The following is a 16,519-nucleotide window of genomic DNA, read 5'->3' on the forward strand; positions in this document are numbered from 1 at the left end:
CGGCGTGCCCCTGGCCCAGGTGGTTGCGCCGCTCTCGGTGCTGCCCCCTCGTGGACGAATCGCGGTACTGCAGCGTGAGGAGGCGCCGCCGCGCTCCCCGTTGCCTCCTGCCGGTACCGGCGCCGCCGCCGCGCCACACGCGTGATGCCCGTGTTGAGCTGTGGCACACAGCGAAGGGCGCTGGTGCTGCCCCGGACACGCGTGTTCTTACTTCTTTCTTGTCCGTGCTGTCCCCTGGCAGTGTTTCTATTTCCTTTATATGGGTCTGGGTCAGTTTCCTGTCCCTATTTTTTAGTATTTCCCTTTCTTTCCGTAACAGTGTCACTTTTAAAATGTTTTTATGTTGTTTGCTTTTATCTTTACATGGTTTTGGTTTTAATTATTTCCTGCCATGAACCACATTGGTTTTAAAATGCTGTTGCTCTATCTACCCTTCCCGAGGTAACTGTCCCTGTCTTTCCTTCGATTCTCATCGTTGTTCCTGGTTTGAAGTTTGGACGTTTTTTGGGGGGTCAAGGTTTCCTTCAGCACTTATCTAGTTCCCTTAAAGGAGACCCCATCAGGGCCATAAGTTTAAACCTCAAGTTATTGCATGACCCAAACCAGCACATTCTGTAGCAGCCACATGGTTTAACAGCAGTTTATTCTGTCCAGTATCGACACTCCTGGCACTGACTTGCTTCCAAAGAGAAGCACACGAAGCAGTTTCAGTCTTGTGTACTGGCAAAACGGGCATCCTAAACACAAATGGCAGGAGACTGGCCAAGCTTTGCCATCCTGCTCGTGTGAACTCTGCTTGTTGAGACTCAAGCAGGGAGGCTTCAGGCCATCGCTGCTGCAGCCTGACCTGGAGCCTCGGGCACCTCTCCTTCAGCAGAGCAGGGGCAGGAGCATTCAAGGCCTTCAGTGTACTTACCACCAGGATCATAGTTTCTGCTGGCACAGACATTGTGCTGCCTACATCATATGTTAAACTGGTTCCTGTGATTGTCTTGCTGGGAAGTGCCAATTGCATAATGGTGTTTATGTGAGCTGAAGCAGGGGGAGGGCAACACTATGATCCTGACGTGCTCAGGAGGCTTTGCCTTGCCTTGGGCACCTGGTGTTCCCCTAAGCAAGGGAACCACGCTGAGAGATGATGCTTGGGTAGCCCTCGCTCAGCTGTTCTTCCCTGAGCTGGTGCTATGGAGCTGTCTATAAAACAGGACAAGGAAGGCGAAGGGCTGTGAAAGGGATTAAAAAGAAAAAGCACGAGCCTCTAAGGAGATTAACAAGTTTAATTTCCTTTCATGGTTCATAGAACCAATAAATGCATGAGTGGAAATATACTGCAACAGAGTTCCAATACTGCCTAAAACTCAAATTCAAGTTCAGACTTGCACATTACCCAGCTCTACACACAGTAGTCCCCTGTGAGCACATTGCTTCTACCTAAATGTGAAAGATGCTAAGGCCACGTGCTCTTCTTAGGGTAATTGTGTTGTAGTTAAGCAAAGGATTAAGTTAACTCTCATAGTAACATACAAAGAGTCTTTAAATAAAAGGCTCTACAAAGTAAACTTGGCTAATCATCATCAGTGGAGATACAGGAGTATTTGTCCTCCCATGCATATGCCCTGTAGAAAGGATGTGGCTTTTCTTTTACAGTGCTTTTTACTGGTACTTCAAAACAAAACAGTGGGAGTGCTTCATTCTTAAACAAACCCAGTCAACTGAAGTTACTGGAGCAAGAAATTTGCTGCACGTAACTTGGCCCCAGCTCTGTTCAGTCTGCACACGTGGAAGGGAGCAGTGAGGAGCTGTGTGGCACTGCATGTAGGCACCACGTCTGAGGAAACCCTTTGCAAGAGTGGTTGTTGCCAAGCTGGCAGGAGGTCAGGCCGGACACCTACTCAAACAAAAAGTCATGAAAATCTGAAAGAAACCTCCTATTTTCAAGCGATTAGTGATTAAATCATAGGACTACCATTGCATTCCACCTAAGGCAAGCATTCTTGTATTTCTTGCTTCACACAGGAAGAGGGAGCAAGCACAAAGGTTTGACTAAATAAAGTTCAGCTTTTGCCCAGCTGAGCTTTGTGCAGTTTGTAATGGTACTTACATCAAGCTGGTTGCATATAGGTTGGTTTGTTTCAAACCAAGTCTGGATACGTAGATGCTTTGTTATCTCCTTTCCATCTTGCCATGAGAACTGCTCATAGCAACAGTCTCATGACAGAAATAACTTGCATTTCAGAACCCCTGTTTTGACACCTGAATTCTTCCACTCACGAGGCAGTATTGGTGAAGGAAATGCCCACTGATGCTTATAAAGTGCGTTTTCCTCTTGAGAACAGGTCTGACAGGCTGCTCCAGTGCCTCTTCAATCACAGGCAGCACCACAACTCTCCCCTGTTGAAAGCTGAGCTGAGCAGGGGCTCGGTCACAGAGAAAGCAGCCGGGTTGTCTAACAGGAATGAGGAGTGATCCTCCCTGTGGAGGAGAAGCAAAGCAGCTGGCAGAAGGTGCAGCACCCAAACATCAGCACTAGCCCAGGCTGAACGGGTGGTGCCTGTGCAGCCTCCTGCAGATCAGCTCCTCTGCTTCTGCCAAGTGCTCCTTTTGATTCCTTCGTGGCTGCCTGCTCCCAGAGGTTCCAGAAGGAAGGTCACACTCTTGCTGTCACATCTGGTTGTAGGCACTGGTCAGTCAGGTCTGGGCAGAGTCTGGCCTGCCAAGACCGTCTATACAAACCTAATGTACAAAGAGGAACTCCAACAAGTGTTATTCAAAGCTACCTTCAGCCTAATGGAGTCAAACATGGAATTAAGAGGATGATCTTAAGAGTGACGGTTGTTTTAATCACCATCCCTCTCTTATACACCCTCTTTTTTCAAAGTGAAAGCTAACAACCACAAGGAATTCACCCCTGGCTCTCTGCAAACCACAGCCAGCAGCACCTCCACAGCCAGCCTAGTGCTGCAAACACATCCCTTTTCCCTAGAGCTAAAGAAGCACTAAAATGATCTCAGAAGTGCCCGATAAGGGGAAGTGACCAACAACTCGAGCTGGGCAAAGAGACAAGTATATAAGAGCACAGCAGGAAAACCAAAGTTAGCTCCCAAGTTACTTGCTTTTGTGTAGTTTCCAGATCTCAGCTCATCATGGCATGTAAATCAGAGGCTTCTCCTTGCATAGTAAGCATAGTGATCTTGTATTACTTTAGCTAAAATGATTTTAGTGGAGTGATGAGGAAAAAGAAAAATGCATTGGATTAAGTTTTGGGGAGTTTGTTCAGCTAATAAAACCCCCCCAAGGGTTACCTAACCTTTACAGACAAGTGCAGCTTTCATCTGATCAATAAAGGAGAATGGCACATAACCTGTCACCTTTCCTAGCACTCAGCGTGTGGCAATCACTACCTGTTCTGCACACACTGGAAAGCCCGTGCACCAGAAATGGTAAATTTACACAAAGACAAAAGGCCTCTGGAAAAACCCAAATCAAAGTTTGAAATAAGATAAAATCCAAACTCTGCACACAGTAAAGATGCTGCATGTAACAGGGGGGTGGAAACGGGTCTGTTCATCCCTAACACAGAGGGGGTAGAAAGTCACACCCTTCTGTATGGGAACACAGAGCTCTCCTCTGGAACAGCTTCTCCCTCCAGGGCTGCCCCTTATGCTGCTTCCTTCTCCAGCACATCAACCATGTGCTGCCTGAACTAGCAAAGCAAACAAACCACGTACCAGTTTGTCTTCAGGAGTGGATTTGATTATTGCAGTTCCCAAAGGACGTTTCCTCTTTTGCTTTTCAAAATAAGCATTTGCTTCATATTTTACTTTCTTAGATGTAAAAAAATGTTACATACCCTCCCCCCCCCTTCCACATTTGTAGAGGATATTTCTTTATAAATTAAGTCAGTCACTGACCACAGACTTCTCTGTCTTCAAGGAATGGCTACAAAAAGAGAAGCACACAAGTTACGATCAACCCAGCAGCTGCTGTTTCACCACTCCTGACACTGAGCAACTCACAGTGCAAACCTGGTCAGCTCCCTTCTCCTGACCAACACACCAACGTGATAAAAGGCATTTAAGACCAGGCAAGAGCTCAGTGCTCATCAAAATACACGACTGTGTAGGAACACAGACAGCTACTTCCTCGTGCTGACTGTACTGCTCTTCCTCTCCCCACTAGTTCAGTTCTGGCATACAACGGTTTAAGGACAATGTGCATCCCAAACAATATGCATAGGTCATTTTGTGGCTCAACCAACTTCCTTCACACCTGGTTTTTTGACAGTACAACTAAAGAAAGCTTAAACAGTGCTTTGTAATGAAAGAAGTTAATTCCTTTGTGTTTCTGCATAAATAAAAGCCAAACATTGCAGGATTAAGTGAGAATGAACTAGACCAGCTCTAATACACTACTGATTCTGTCTTGACACAACAAATTACTGGTGGAAGAAGGCTCAAGGAATTTCTTTTCTATCCTGACCCTGCTCTTCAGGGAATAGTGAGCTGTAGCCCCCTTCCTCCATTCCAGGGAGGAAATTCCTTCTGCATCTCCCATTGACCTCCATTTTTCATGTGATAGAACACATGCTTTCACATAAGAGCTCCTAGCAATGTTTTCTGCTATTCTCTGTCACCCCTGATGTGGTGAAGTAACTTTTTCTTACTTCTTTCTCCTTTTTCTGTGTTCTTTGGTTTGCCTGATTGGGCAAGAACACAAGGAAGGCTGAAAGAAGCAGAACCCCAAACATGGACCATCTCCAGATGTTACTGTGAAAGGTGAAGGCTGAAAGCACACTGCCACTACCACCTGTGGATGAAGAGGCATGGGGGTCCCCCCCCAGCTGAAGTTTGTAGGCTTGACCTTTTGCTTGTAGGCTGACCACTGCCCTGGTTCAGTAACAGAAGTGGCACCATACTGTCAGGACAGAGGAAAGCGGCTGAAAACAGGTAATTCCTTGTTCCTTCCCTGTTGCTCAGCCAGACTTCCCTTCCTTTTGAGTTTATTTTGCAATCCCAGCTGGTTTCCTTTTGTTGAGGTGATCAGTCTCCAGGAGGTTGACCTGTTCAGCAGCAACATCATCAAACTAGTGCCTTAGTGCTAGCGGTGTCTCTGCTCCTCCTAAGCAGCTGCAGCCTGTGCCTTCTCTGTCAAAGCTGGAAGAGGGGATTGTATTTCCTAATCTCCTGCAGAAGGCGAGCCTTGTCCATGTTGGCTTCTGCAAGAGCTATTTTCATGGTCTGAAGCTCCCTTTGCAACTCCAGCACTTCCTTTAGCTACAAGAAACAAAGAGATTAAAAACCAAGCAGGAGTTCCCAGAGGTAAACTGCAGGGCAGATCTGCTCAAAGAGAAAAACCAAAGCAGGAGCTTTTGGGAAGGATGACACTATGTGACACACCCACACAAATCTCACTGACAACATGAGCCAGTTGGAGCTGCAGAAATACTTGCCAGCTGGTGCCTGCTGACTCCCATACCTGCTGCTAGAGCCAGCTCAGGCTGTCTAATGACTGTTTTCTCCCAACACTTCCCTTCACGTTTCTAGGTGTAGGATCAAGACTCACAGAGAGCAAAGCAACCAGCTGATTGTGGCTGAAGATAACTACACAAAGAAAGCAGGGGTTGGGGCTAAGGGCTCTGACCTGCATTCTTTTCTAAGGGGTCCTGATACATCTCTAAGGAGTTGTTAAAATTAAGATGATAGCTGGAGCAAGCAGATGCCTCTTGGCATTCCTACTTCTTGTCTCCACCAACCAAGTTAAGTCTGCCCTTGAACACTGCCAGTGAGATCCCATGTTTCATGGCACAGGACAGTTTTTAGCTTAGGCTCTCAGAAATATTTTTACCCAAGAACTTAGCCTTTGCATTTGTCCCCATTAAACTCAGTTAACATCAGGAAATAAACTGAAGCTAAGCTATGGTGATGCTTATGTGCTCTAGTTCTGGTCAGGGCCCTGTTTCACAAGATGCTATGAACAGGAAGAAGAGAAAGTCTCTGCACTAAATAGAAAAGAGCAAGATGAGAAATAAAGTGATGTGCAACCAACTATTGAAGTGAATCCAAAGTCCCAGCCCAGTCCTGTATCAGCCAAACTGCTCCCTTAATATGTATTTTTCCATAGCAAGTGATCAATTTACCAAGTAAACCTAGCATCAAACAAGAAGTATACTTAGAGAACACTACATGCTTAAAAATAAACCAGCCATCTGAACTCCAGATATAGGGATCAAGATGGAAAGAAGGTTCAAACCAAATAGGAGAATCTTTATGGAACCTTAATTCTCCAGCTCCTGTCAGCTCCCTGGTTGTCCAGGCAGCAACAGGCAGCAGTGACTCACCTGCAGTCCATGTGTTGCTGGTGCTGGGGCTGCCTCAACACACTCTGCTGGAGCCTTCTCTTCCTGAAGAACTGACACAGGTTTTTCCTGTTCGGGTGAGCCCTCCCCTTGCAGAGCTGGAAAGAAGCACAGAAAACATTCACATATGGACATTTATACAGCAGGGTTCTCAGGGCAAAAACAATAACTTGAACTGGTTTTTTTCCCCCCTTTTTAAATGGCAGGGGGGGAGGTGTGTGGTATGTTAGAATCTCATTCTCATTTTAAAATAGAGAAACTAAAGGGAAGAAGCAGTAATCAGTCATGACTGTGTTAGCTCATGGAAACATCAGGCATGAATTCAGGCTGCCAGTACACTGGTTTAGGTGTTAACCTGTTCTGCTGTGGTATCAAATTCACTGTGCAAACAAAACCACAAAAGCAGCAGGACATGCATGAATCCAGAGATTTACACTGCAGAGCAGCCAAAGGACCTGCCTGCTTGCACTGAACATGGAAGATTATTTGCCCATTCTGTTCCAGTTCAGTTCCAGTCTCCTCCAGCACCAGGCACAGCAGAGCCCTTTACCTCCAGCCCAGCCCAGGGCGTGCTGGGGGAAAATAAAACAAGTTTCCCAATGTTGCTGACCTGTTAGATAGAAGATTCCATCATCTCTGCGCTTCACAATAATGTGATCCACTGCCAAGGTGATAGGAACAGGGCCTGGGGAGGTAGGGTATACCTGGGGGTTGTCATCCTGGAAAAAAGCAAAGTGGAGAAGAGATTAACTGCTGTGACAGCTTTGGCAACTCTGCAAAGGATTCCCCTTGCCCCCAGCCTTCACAGGAGCAGCACTGCCAGAGCTCACCCACCACATGGAAAACCTTGGCTCTGTATACAAGGCCACATGAGAGCCTTAATCTGTAGAAAGCACTCCCACACATCAGAACCAGGTTCTGTCATATCTGTAATAAAGGTTGAGGCCTGTGACTATCACCCTGAAGGCTGTTCTCACAGTTGCCATCCTACAAATTCCCAATTCACACCCGTAAGCCAATATTACTTGGCCAAAAAAAAAGCTAACATCATTGAGTCTGGAGATCTTCCTGCTGCTGTGAAGCAGCAACACTGGTTCCTGCTTGACAGTGGAGCCAAAGCACTGCTTTCAAAAAGGTTTAATCAAGAGCTTTTGTCAGCTCCCCCCTCCTAAATATCAACAAGCTTTTACATAATGTTTTTCACCTGTAATTCTCTAAATGTTTGCAGCAAAGGTAAAATATTTCCCATTTCAGTCAAGTGCTTGAAGGAAGAGGCAGTTAATTCTTTGAGTCTGCAAAACACATCATCAACAAAGCTGGGGAGAGAATTTGAATGTCAGGCTCCTGTTTCTCCACAACCTGATCACAACAATTCTATTGTGTTGCTCATCCATGCCTAAGGCAGTTTTTAGAAGCAAAATAAAACAGCATGAGGGACACATAAACTCTGTGCAGGCCCACAGCATCATTTCCCAAGCAGAATCTTCCAAGTGAGCTCTGCCCAGGCTACCACCTTGGGGGAAATCTCTTGTCCCTCATACACTCACCTTCAATGTGATTTTGGCATCCACAACTTCTATCTCCATGGGGATCACCTCTGGAATTATTTCATCCTCAAGAAAGGGGCCAAGGTTGGTCAGGAAGGACATGAAGAACTCTGCTGTGTAACTGTGGACCAGCATATGAAGGAAGCCATTCTGAACAGCAAGAGGTGAATGCACAGCAGCATCAGGTCCTACTTCAAAACGGAAGTACACTTCTGGCTGGGTCTTACTAGCTTCACCGCCCAAAGGCTTCTCTATACCCGGATCTCCTAGAGCTATAGCAGAAAGATCTCATTGCAGAAGATAAAAACTCAAAATAGGTATCTTGAAAAGCCCTTTACTGTCCAAGGTGCAGAACAGAGTCAAGTTCACTGTCCTGGTTTTGGCTGGGATAGAGTTACTTCTCTTCCCAGTATCTGGTGCTGTGTTGCAGCTTTAGTCTGAGAACAATGCTGATAACACACCGATGGTTTAGTTGTTGCTCAGTAGTGCTTACCCTGACCAAGGAAGTACCCCAGCCCAGAAGCATTGTTCTCAGGGCAGGAATAACTTCAGGGTTTCCACAGATAGCTTTATTCACTCTTTTAGTTCATTTCATGCATCCTAGCAGAATTAAAATATCCCAGTCAATGATTATTAAGCACCACAGAGCTTGACTGTGGAGGCACTTTGAAAACATCTTTCAAATACCAGATTTGAACCACCAACAAAAAAAGATTCTTCTCATTCACATTCCCTCACACACAAGTCTTATTCAATGCTAAATACACTACACATTAACACTCAAGTAGCAGTTCAAATGGAATATTCCCCACGGGTGGCCAGTATAAATGCCAGTTATAAAGGTGCAGCTATAAAGCAGCAGAATCCAGGAGCGAGTGTCTTACCCAGATAGCCACGCAGGTACTGCCACATTCCAACGTTGTTTAGTTGCTCTGGAACCACATTCATTACTTGTAAAGCAACTGACAAATCATCACCTCGTGCCTCTATTCCACAGTTCACCTCATTCATCTTCAGCACAAGGACCGACACCTGAAACAGCAAGCGACAAGCTCACTTATTAAAACAAACACCATCTGCAGGGTTCACCTCCAGATTCACTTAGAGACAGCATCACAGTGAAAAGGAACAGAATTCTGACCAGCTGAAGGCTGGGGTCTCCACTCTGTGAAGTTGAGCTGTTTACTTCAGGAGACACTCCACCCTTGTCCTCTGCCATCAGGCTTGTTCTACTGCATGTGTCATCGTGGACCTGAGGAAGATGCCCTGAGGGAAGAGGGTCCAGGCTGGTTTCTGAAATGGAAGTAACAACAACTCGATTCTGGGTTTTTTTCAGGTTTTAAGTCCTGATCTCAGCATTTGCCTGAATCTCATGGCCTGTCAGCCTACACCATCCTCCCTGGAACTCTCACTTCAGCTCTGTATTGCTTACATTCATCTGAGGAGCTGGACAAAGATGTTCACTGAAATGCTTGGTGTACCCTATTTCCAACCAGCCCTTATTAAACCCTTCCTAAATGCTATGTACCATCCACCCACCTGCATACATTTACAGCCCTTCCTCTAACACAGCCAAAAGCCTTAGAACACCATTGTTGTGTGCAGGGGGCACCCTCCCCACTCAGCTGTACTCCTCATCTCAAAGAAAAGGCACATATAAAAGCAAAAAGAACCATTATGGGTGAACTACTCTTGATCTTCAAAAAGGAGGAGCAGCACAAATGAATTCCATGAGAACACAGCACCATTCAGTTGCTCATGGCAGAAAACTCTTCACTGATGTGAAATAAGAGTGGGGGAGAGGATAACAGCAAGTGCTTGTTACCAGAGTCTGTGAGCATCACAAAGCCATCACTGCCATCGCTGTCCACGGACAGCCCATCCTCAGGGCCGCTCCCATCCATAGATGGGGTGTCAAAGGAATGCTGGGATGCTGTCCTCTTCATGGAGAAGAAACGCATTCGGGTGCTGCCAGCCCCGCCTGGAGTCACTGCTCCTTCTTCAGCTTTGGGCACAGGATCCCTGCCAGGGGTAAGAAGTGATAAAGGTAAATAGTCCCCAGTTTGCACAGATACTGGGCTGGGCTCTGAACACCTGCAAGAGGTGAAGATCTAACCTATTTCTAATCCAAATGACACAGAAAGAAAAGGAGCAGTCGGCCCACATTTCCCCCCCTCCCTGCAGCCACACTGCTGCTGTTGGGAAGCACGGGAGGATGGCACTCACTTGGCAGGGGGGAGAGAGAGCATTTTCTGCATGGTGGAGGTCATCTTCTCCCGGCTCAGGCTCAGGGCGTCTTTTGTTATAGACATGGCTTCTTTGGTGAGGTCCAGAGTCACGTGCAGAGCTTCCTTCGTGGCATCCTTTGTGATATGCAGTGCACTAGACAACTCCACCTCTAAGTTTTTCAAAGGGATGAGTTCTGCCTGGCCACTGAGAGTGATATTTCCCCTCCCCAAGGACTGCGTGTCTGAGGTTGGGCTAGAAGGGAGAGCAGGAGAGCTCTGAGGATGGCTGCTGGTCTCTGCTGGTCTTTCGGTGACCAGGGCTTCCACAGCTTCATGTGCTTCCTCTACCAAACCTTTCTCCTCTATGTTCTTACTGTTTGGAGCCGTACTCAGAGCTCCATCACTCGCAGATCTTGGGAGCCTCTCCAGTGGTACAGTGGTGTCTCTATCTTCAATCCCAGTGTCCTCTGGGACCTCTGCAGTACTGCATACTCCCTTCTCTGGTGTGGTCTCTGATTTCACCTCCTTCTCGTCAGCTGCCAGCCCCTCCTTACTGTCTGAAGGAGAAAGCTCAGATTCAATCAGGCTTGTTGTGTCCGAGTCAAGGGATGTGGGTTCCGGGACAGAGCCAGGTGCAGGGTTCATGAGCAGGGCCACTTCAGCCGTATGGAATATAACTCCTACACAAGCAGACATGGGATCTAAAGGAGATCCAGTCACCTCCTGGGTATCTCGGGCCAACTGCTCCTGTAGCTCTTGCAGAACTTCTTTCATCCTGAGTAGCACCAAGTATTGGTAGTGGTTGAGCCGAACTTTGACATGGACAGATGAGGACACAAGCACATGGATATCAGCAGAGGCTTCCAGCTCTTTATTATCAACTCCATCATCAACTTCACAGTTAGCTTCTCCCAAGACATCCATTGTCTCTGGGACCTTGGAGATGTTCTTCAGGTCCTGGTCAGTCTTTGATCTTTGACAAACCCCGTGTTCTCTGGGAAGGTGCTCATCCTTTGAGTGATTGCTAAAGCTGGCAGAAGGTTTGATTTTCAACTCGGAGGCAGCCAATTTCTGTCGTTTACATATCTGAGCTTGCCCCCATCTCTTGGGAAGGCAGGCCCAAATGGAAAGAGGAAACGGGTCAACAAAGCTAAGGGTTCTGCCCTTGGAGCTTTCGGCCCCCTCGAAGTCCAGGGAAAGCTCAGTGAAATTCATAGACCACAGATCTTCAGAGGCTGAGGGCTTGTGTAGTAGCTGGGAAAAGCCAAGATGCTTCTGAGGCCTATCATCCACCTCATATGCATGGCGCAAGAACAGGGTGTGGAGGAGGCTGAAGTTGTCCTGGCACCTTGGGAATTTGGTATAGCTGGAGTGGAAGAATTCTGAACTGGCAAACTTCCGGAAGAGGCTCTGGAGGTCCTGGCAGCTGCAGAAGGGAACGTGGCGGGTGTTGGTGACAGTCATCTCTGATGCACAAATGCAGAGTGCCTGTGGACGATCCTGATGGGCAGCGACTTTCCTCTCCACAGGGATGTTAAGCTACAGTAAAGCAGTAAGAAGGGAAATTATCAAAGGCTGATCCCGGCATTGACACAGAAGGTCAGCTGTGGAATACATACACAGTTGAGAAGTCTCAGCCTACTCAAATCCCGATAGCTGGACTAGAGTCTCAATTTATCCCTACCTGAAAATTAAGAAACATTTATAAATCAGGGAAGAGGAACGAATCAGACACAAGGGAATTTAAACTGATTTTTATTTTAGGTTCTTCTAACATCCATGGCTTATGTAGCAGCTCAACTTACGTTTGCTTTGTTCCTTCTCTGCAAGGACTTGCTATACTTTTAGGCCTTTAAGGCTCCTCACCAAACTGCTAACAAGGGTGGTCAATGACAAACGCCACAGGACATCAATGCAGCAGACATAGGCCCATTGGGAATGGTACAAGGGTCAAAGTGGTTTCCAAAGGCCAGAAAACAACTTTTGACTACTTGAACCATTAATTTCTCCTTGAACTTGTTTTCATAAATACTGACTTGCCTGCCTATTCTGGACTAGAACTCAAGCACCTATTTTACTGCCCACAGATCAAAACAAAACTAGCACAAGTGGTAGACAAGAGAAAATTGGAGAAAGGCAGAGGTTTTGTTTTCTCATTCTGGACTCCACATATGTCCTGGTCTCATGTTCCTTCCGCAACAGGGAAGGAAAGAACACTGAAGACTGAGAAAGGAAGGAAATGACTGGTACCTTCAGGTGGAAGCCATCCAGTCGAACATCAACATGCTCATCACGCTTGCCTGAGTTCTCCAGCTTATAGATGGCTTTGAACTGCTCCAAGCTGCGATAAAGATCCAGACAGAAGAGGTTTATCCAGAGCACGCTTGCTGTATCCAGAGTGGCCATCAGGCTATTCAGCTGCACATACAGGTTTGGGCATGGAACTAAAATGAAACAGAACCAACACAGATTAACAGTAGCAGGAAAGGCATGGTCTGCAGCTCAGTGTATAACCTGCGCTGACAACACCAATGCAGAGGGCTGCAAGATCTCTTGATGAAAGGGAAAAGCTGTGGTGCACCACAGAAATGAGGTGTTCCAGGTCTTACATTAAGCCAGCTGCAGAGTACCAAAGGTGTAGTACCCAAAGCACCCTACACTCCTACTCCAGTGCTGATCAATAAGACTTGAACCCCAAGAGTTGGGCACACTGCAGCTCCTTCAATATGTTCCTGGACAGGTTATTTTGCAAGCACTCCCTATTCTGCACCAGGCAAACTCTATTCCACTTGCACACAGAATAGTAAAAAGGAAAACATCAGAAAAGTAAACAAAAATGGACACCCAGAGAGTATGTAACAGGGTAAACACACCTGAACATTCAGTGAATTCTTAATTCGTTAAGAAACTTATAAAAGAAGGTGCTAACCTTGGTGTATTACCTGGAAAGTCCTGATTGTCTGGGAAGTAATACTCTGTGAATTCAATGTGGATTGCAGAGACCTGATCAGGAAGTTTGAAGGATTTTCTACTACACGAAAGCAAGGTGGAGGGTTTCTTACTTTGTTGACCAGCTGTAGAAACCTGAAAACACACACAATGGTATGCACTTGAGCAGAATTCCAGTTTGGCAAAACAAAATGTCCCAGTTACCCTGCAGTCTCCTGTATTGAATCCATCTCATTTACACATCAAACATCCTTTTTGCTTGAGTGCAGAAACTCTGGTTATGCATGCAATTTCCTCTGAGCATGAAAATTATCAGTAGTTCATTCTTGGCTTAAAAGCAATAATAATGGCATTTGGGTTCACGAGGCAGAGTTTTGGTTGTCTTAGATGACACAGGATTTGCACGATTTGAATCATATTGGGTTAAATTTCTTTTTTAAAAGTGACATTAACATCTCCAGACACTGCTCAGATCCTTACCTGGTGAACATCCAAGTCATCCACTCGAACTACCACACAGCTGGACCGAAGACGGTTCCAGGGAGGGTGCCGGAGTCGTGGCAAGCTCGTAGGAGGTACACGGCCTTTCTCTAATGGACTTTTATGAGGACTCGATGAAGTATCTATGGGGATGGAAAAGCAGAACCAGCAGGGTTTTAGTCATCTTCTTCGCAGCAAATTTCACCATCAATACCAACATGTATGTGCTTACAGAGCAGAGTTAACAGCTCCAAAACTAGAAACAGGTGGACACAGCTACACAGGAAAACACACTCAGGACCTCCGAAGGCAGAACATGGTGAAAGATGAGTCTGCTTTATAGCAAGAGAATACATTCTTCAGGCAGTCTTTAACTATTTAATTTACTCCTCACATTAACTGGGGACAGGCAACTAGAGATATTGCTGGATGGAGCAAAATTGTTACCATCTCCTGCTTTACTATGAGTTTACCATTACCTGGTTTCTTTCTGAAGGGGGAAAGTGGAGTCCTGGCAAATGCAGGGTCCATTTCTTCATAAAGCTTCTCAATCTTGCTTTGAAATTCACCGACCAACTTCTTTGCCCACTGTCCCCGTGTTTCCATTGCTTCACTGTACCTCACCCAATGCTTGCAGGCATCTCCTGCATGAAAGCAAACATCCTGCCTTTAAAATTGAGGTTCCTGTACACACACAACCCTCCTGTGCCACTCAAATGTATGCAAACCTGTACAGCATTCCTCTCTATTGATATCAGGTCTGGAATACACAATATGCAGCATTCTAAGTGCTTGTGAAATGAGCACAGGCTTTCACATAACAGATGTGGCCCTACCAGCATATGTTCCAAATTGAGTGTTAGGAAAAATGCCAAGGTCACTTTTCCTTGATTCTTCCTTCTTTCCTTGATTTCCTCAACCACAAACAGATTTTTGCCTGGGATACATCCCATAACCCTTCCAGATTCATCAGGTACATCTAAGAATCAAATACAGAGCTTAAGCAACTGAAAAAGACTCCAAAGTTTCAAATGTATGTCTTTACAACAGACAGCAACTTACTCCTCTCTTTGTACTCTGCTCTGCCAGCAACTTGTCAGTCATCCAACAACAGGTAAATGAGGTTAACCCTGCCCATGAGGATTTAAGTCCCAAGTCCTTTGTGCAGCCTTTCTTCCAGCCCTGCCTGAAGCCATACAGTATCTTTCTTTCTCAAATTCTTTTTGAGGTTGTTGCTTTTCTCAACAAGATTCTGTCTCTAAGCGATTCTGAAAGACTCTTGTCTTTTCCTTTCATCTATTTGCTTTTTAAGTAGTTTTCTAGCTATCATGTTTGTAAAGAAACACCCAAAATTCAATACATCAATGTTAAAATAAAACCCAAGACAGCATGGCAAATAAGTAAGCCAGAAGCAAGCCTGGAGCCATATAGTATCACTGTTCTTCAAATTCTTTTTTATCCCCCTCTTCAAGTTGGGAGGCCACACGCTCCCCTACCTGCCCTGTGGAAAGGGTAATAATCAAAAGCCATCCTCCTGAAGGTCAGCTGTATGGCACCACCCAGCATCCCATGCTTCAGAGCACCTGTGGAAACACAGAGCAAAGAAAATCATGATCAGCTCTATAATCCAAGTCCTGATCCAGGGGAATTCAGAACATTGCTTTGATCACCACCACTGAGTGATTGTCACCGTGGCCAGGAAAAGGACAACTGAATGTGACAGGCCAACAGTTTGTATCATAAGAACCAGACCTGGAATCTCAAATACCAAAATGCAAGATCCCATTGCTTCCCAGGCCCCTATCAATTATACTTCCCACTACAACAACCAGCACTTGTATTTACAACACGTGCTGGTGGGACCAGTGAAATAAAGACAGAAGTGATTTAAGATGTTGACAACAGCAGCTCAGGAGACAGACCAATTCAAAAATATCTGGAATAGTGATGGACCTTTTTTAAGGGAAGATGCATAAAAGGAAACAGTACAACTTGGATCGCAGATGGCTGTGCAGAAAAAGCGGGGGTACCTTTGCCTCACAAGAGAAAAAGGTACTTGGAAGTGTAGGGGGGAGCTGGGAGTAAAACAGACACTAGTTAGCAAAGCTTTGTTTGAAAAGAACATGGTTGGCAGGTCTGTCAAAGAATCCTTGTAGCTATGCTACTGTAAATGTCCTGAATGTTGTCAAAACAAGCATTCTTTCATCAAGTGAAATGATCATCCTTTATTCCCACTGCTCAAACCAGATTGGTCCTAGAGCAGATCTTCTAACATTTTAACCATGCCAAAGGATGGATTTCCCCATGTTTGTCCAAAGAAGCCAAGAAAGACTGGTTCAGACAGGACTGATCATCAGTCCCCCATCAGTCTGAGCAACTGGCTATTGCCTTACTGGGAAACAGTAACATGAAAGATGCTTGGTTTTCAGAGGAAACCCCTCATTCGAGACAGACAATTGATGACCACGTTAGTGTTTTCCTCCTGCAGTGTCCTCCTGATGTGTCCTCTCAGTTACCTGACTCTCGAGTGTGGCTGTCATCACAGATGTGCAGATCCAAGCGTGAGATGAGGAGGTGATATGATGACTCTTTCATGTCATGCTTATCAAAATATTGACCAATGCTACTTGCATTCGGGCTGACTCCGAATGACTGAGACCAGGACTGCTGGGTACTTGGTGCAGGTGGTGTGATCTAGGAGAGACAAGCTTGGTAAGAACTAATAGAGAAAGAAACAATAAATGAGAGAGGTTACAATGCAAATAAAGGCAACTCATGCAACCTTCCAGACTGCAAGGCATCTGTTTCTAGAAAATTAATTTCAAGTAGAGAAATCTGGATCCTTTCCTATGTTCTCCTGAGCAGAAATCTTTGTCTGTGGTTGTGCTTCCCCTATATCAAGCACTTACCTTGAAATCCACTTTAAAACTCATGGACAAAAAAGGCTAAGTATTCCTGCT

General features: G+C 45.7%; 1 protein-coding gene across 1 annotated transcript in view; it reads right to left on the minus strand.

Annotated features, from left to right (window-relative positions):
- Positions 1 to 5,147: 5,147 nt before the first annotated feature.
- The window catches only part of UHRF1BP1 (UHRF1 binding protein 1), a gene marked incomplete at its 5' end in the record, with an annotated part of 16,560 nt that continues 5,188 nt past the window's right edge, over positions 5,148 to 16,519 (minus strand). Inside the window, 14 exons of the mRNA XM_010011564.1 lie at positions 5,148 to 5,273; positions 6,338 to 6,453; positions 6,966 to 7,074; positions 7,903 to 8,168; positions 8,787 to 8,934; positions 9,044 to 9,195; positions 9,728 to 9,924; positions 10,129 to 11,669; positions 12,381 to 12,574; positions 13,073 to 13,214; positions 13,560 to 13,702; positions 14,039 to 14,203; positions 15,056 to 15,142; positions 16,076 to 16,253. Coding sequence (XP_010009866.1) covers positions 5,148 to 5,273; positions 6,338 to 6,453; positions 6,966 to 7,074; positions 7,903 to 8,168; positions 8,787 to 8,934; positions 9,044 to 9,195; positions 9,728 to 9,924; positions 10,129 to 11,669; positions 12,381 to 12,574; positions 13,073 to 13,214; positions 13,560 to 13,702; positions 14,039 to 14,203; positions 15,056 to 15,142; positions 16,076 to 16,253 — 3,564 coding nt within the window. The remainder of the gene's footprint in view (positions 5,274 to 6,337; positions 6,454 to 6,965; positions 7,075 to 7,902; positions 8,169 to 8,786; positions 8,935 to 9,043; positions 9,196 to 9,727; positions 9,925 to 10,128; positions 11,670 to 12,380; positions 12,575 to 13,072; positions 13,215 to 13,559; positions 13,703 to 14,038; positions 14,204 to 15,055; positions 15,143 to 16,075; positions 16,254 to 16,519) is intronic.

The sequence above is a fragment of the Nestor notabilis genome, unplaced genomic scaffold (genome assembly GCF_000696875.1).
Source record: "Nestor notabilis isolate BGI_N333 unplaced genomic scaffold, ASM69687v1 scaffold8113, whole genome shotgun sequence".
Lineage (NCBI taxonomy): Eukaryota > Metazoa > Chordata > Aves > Psittaciformes > Psittacidae > Nestor > Nestor notabilis.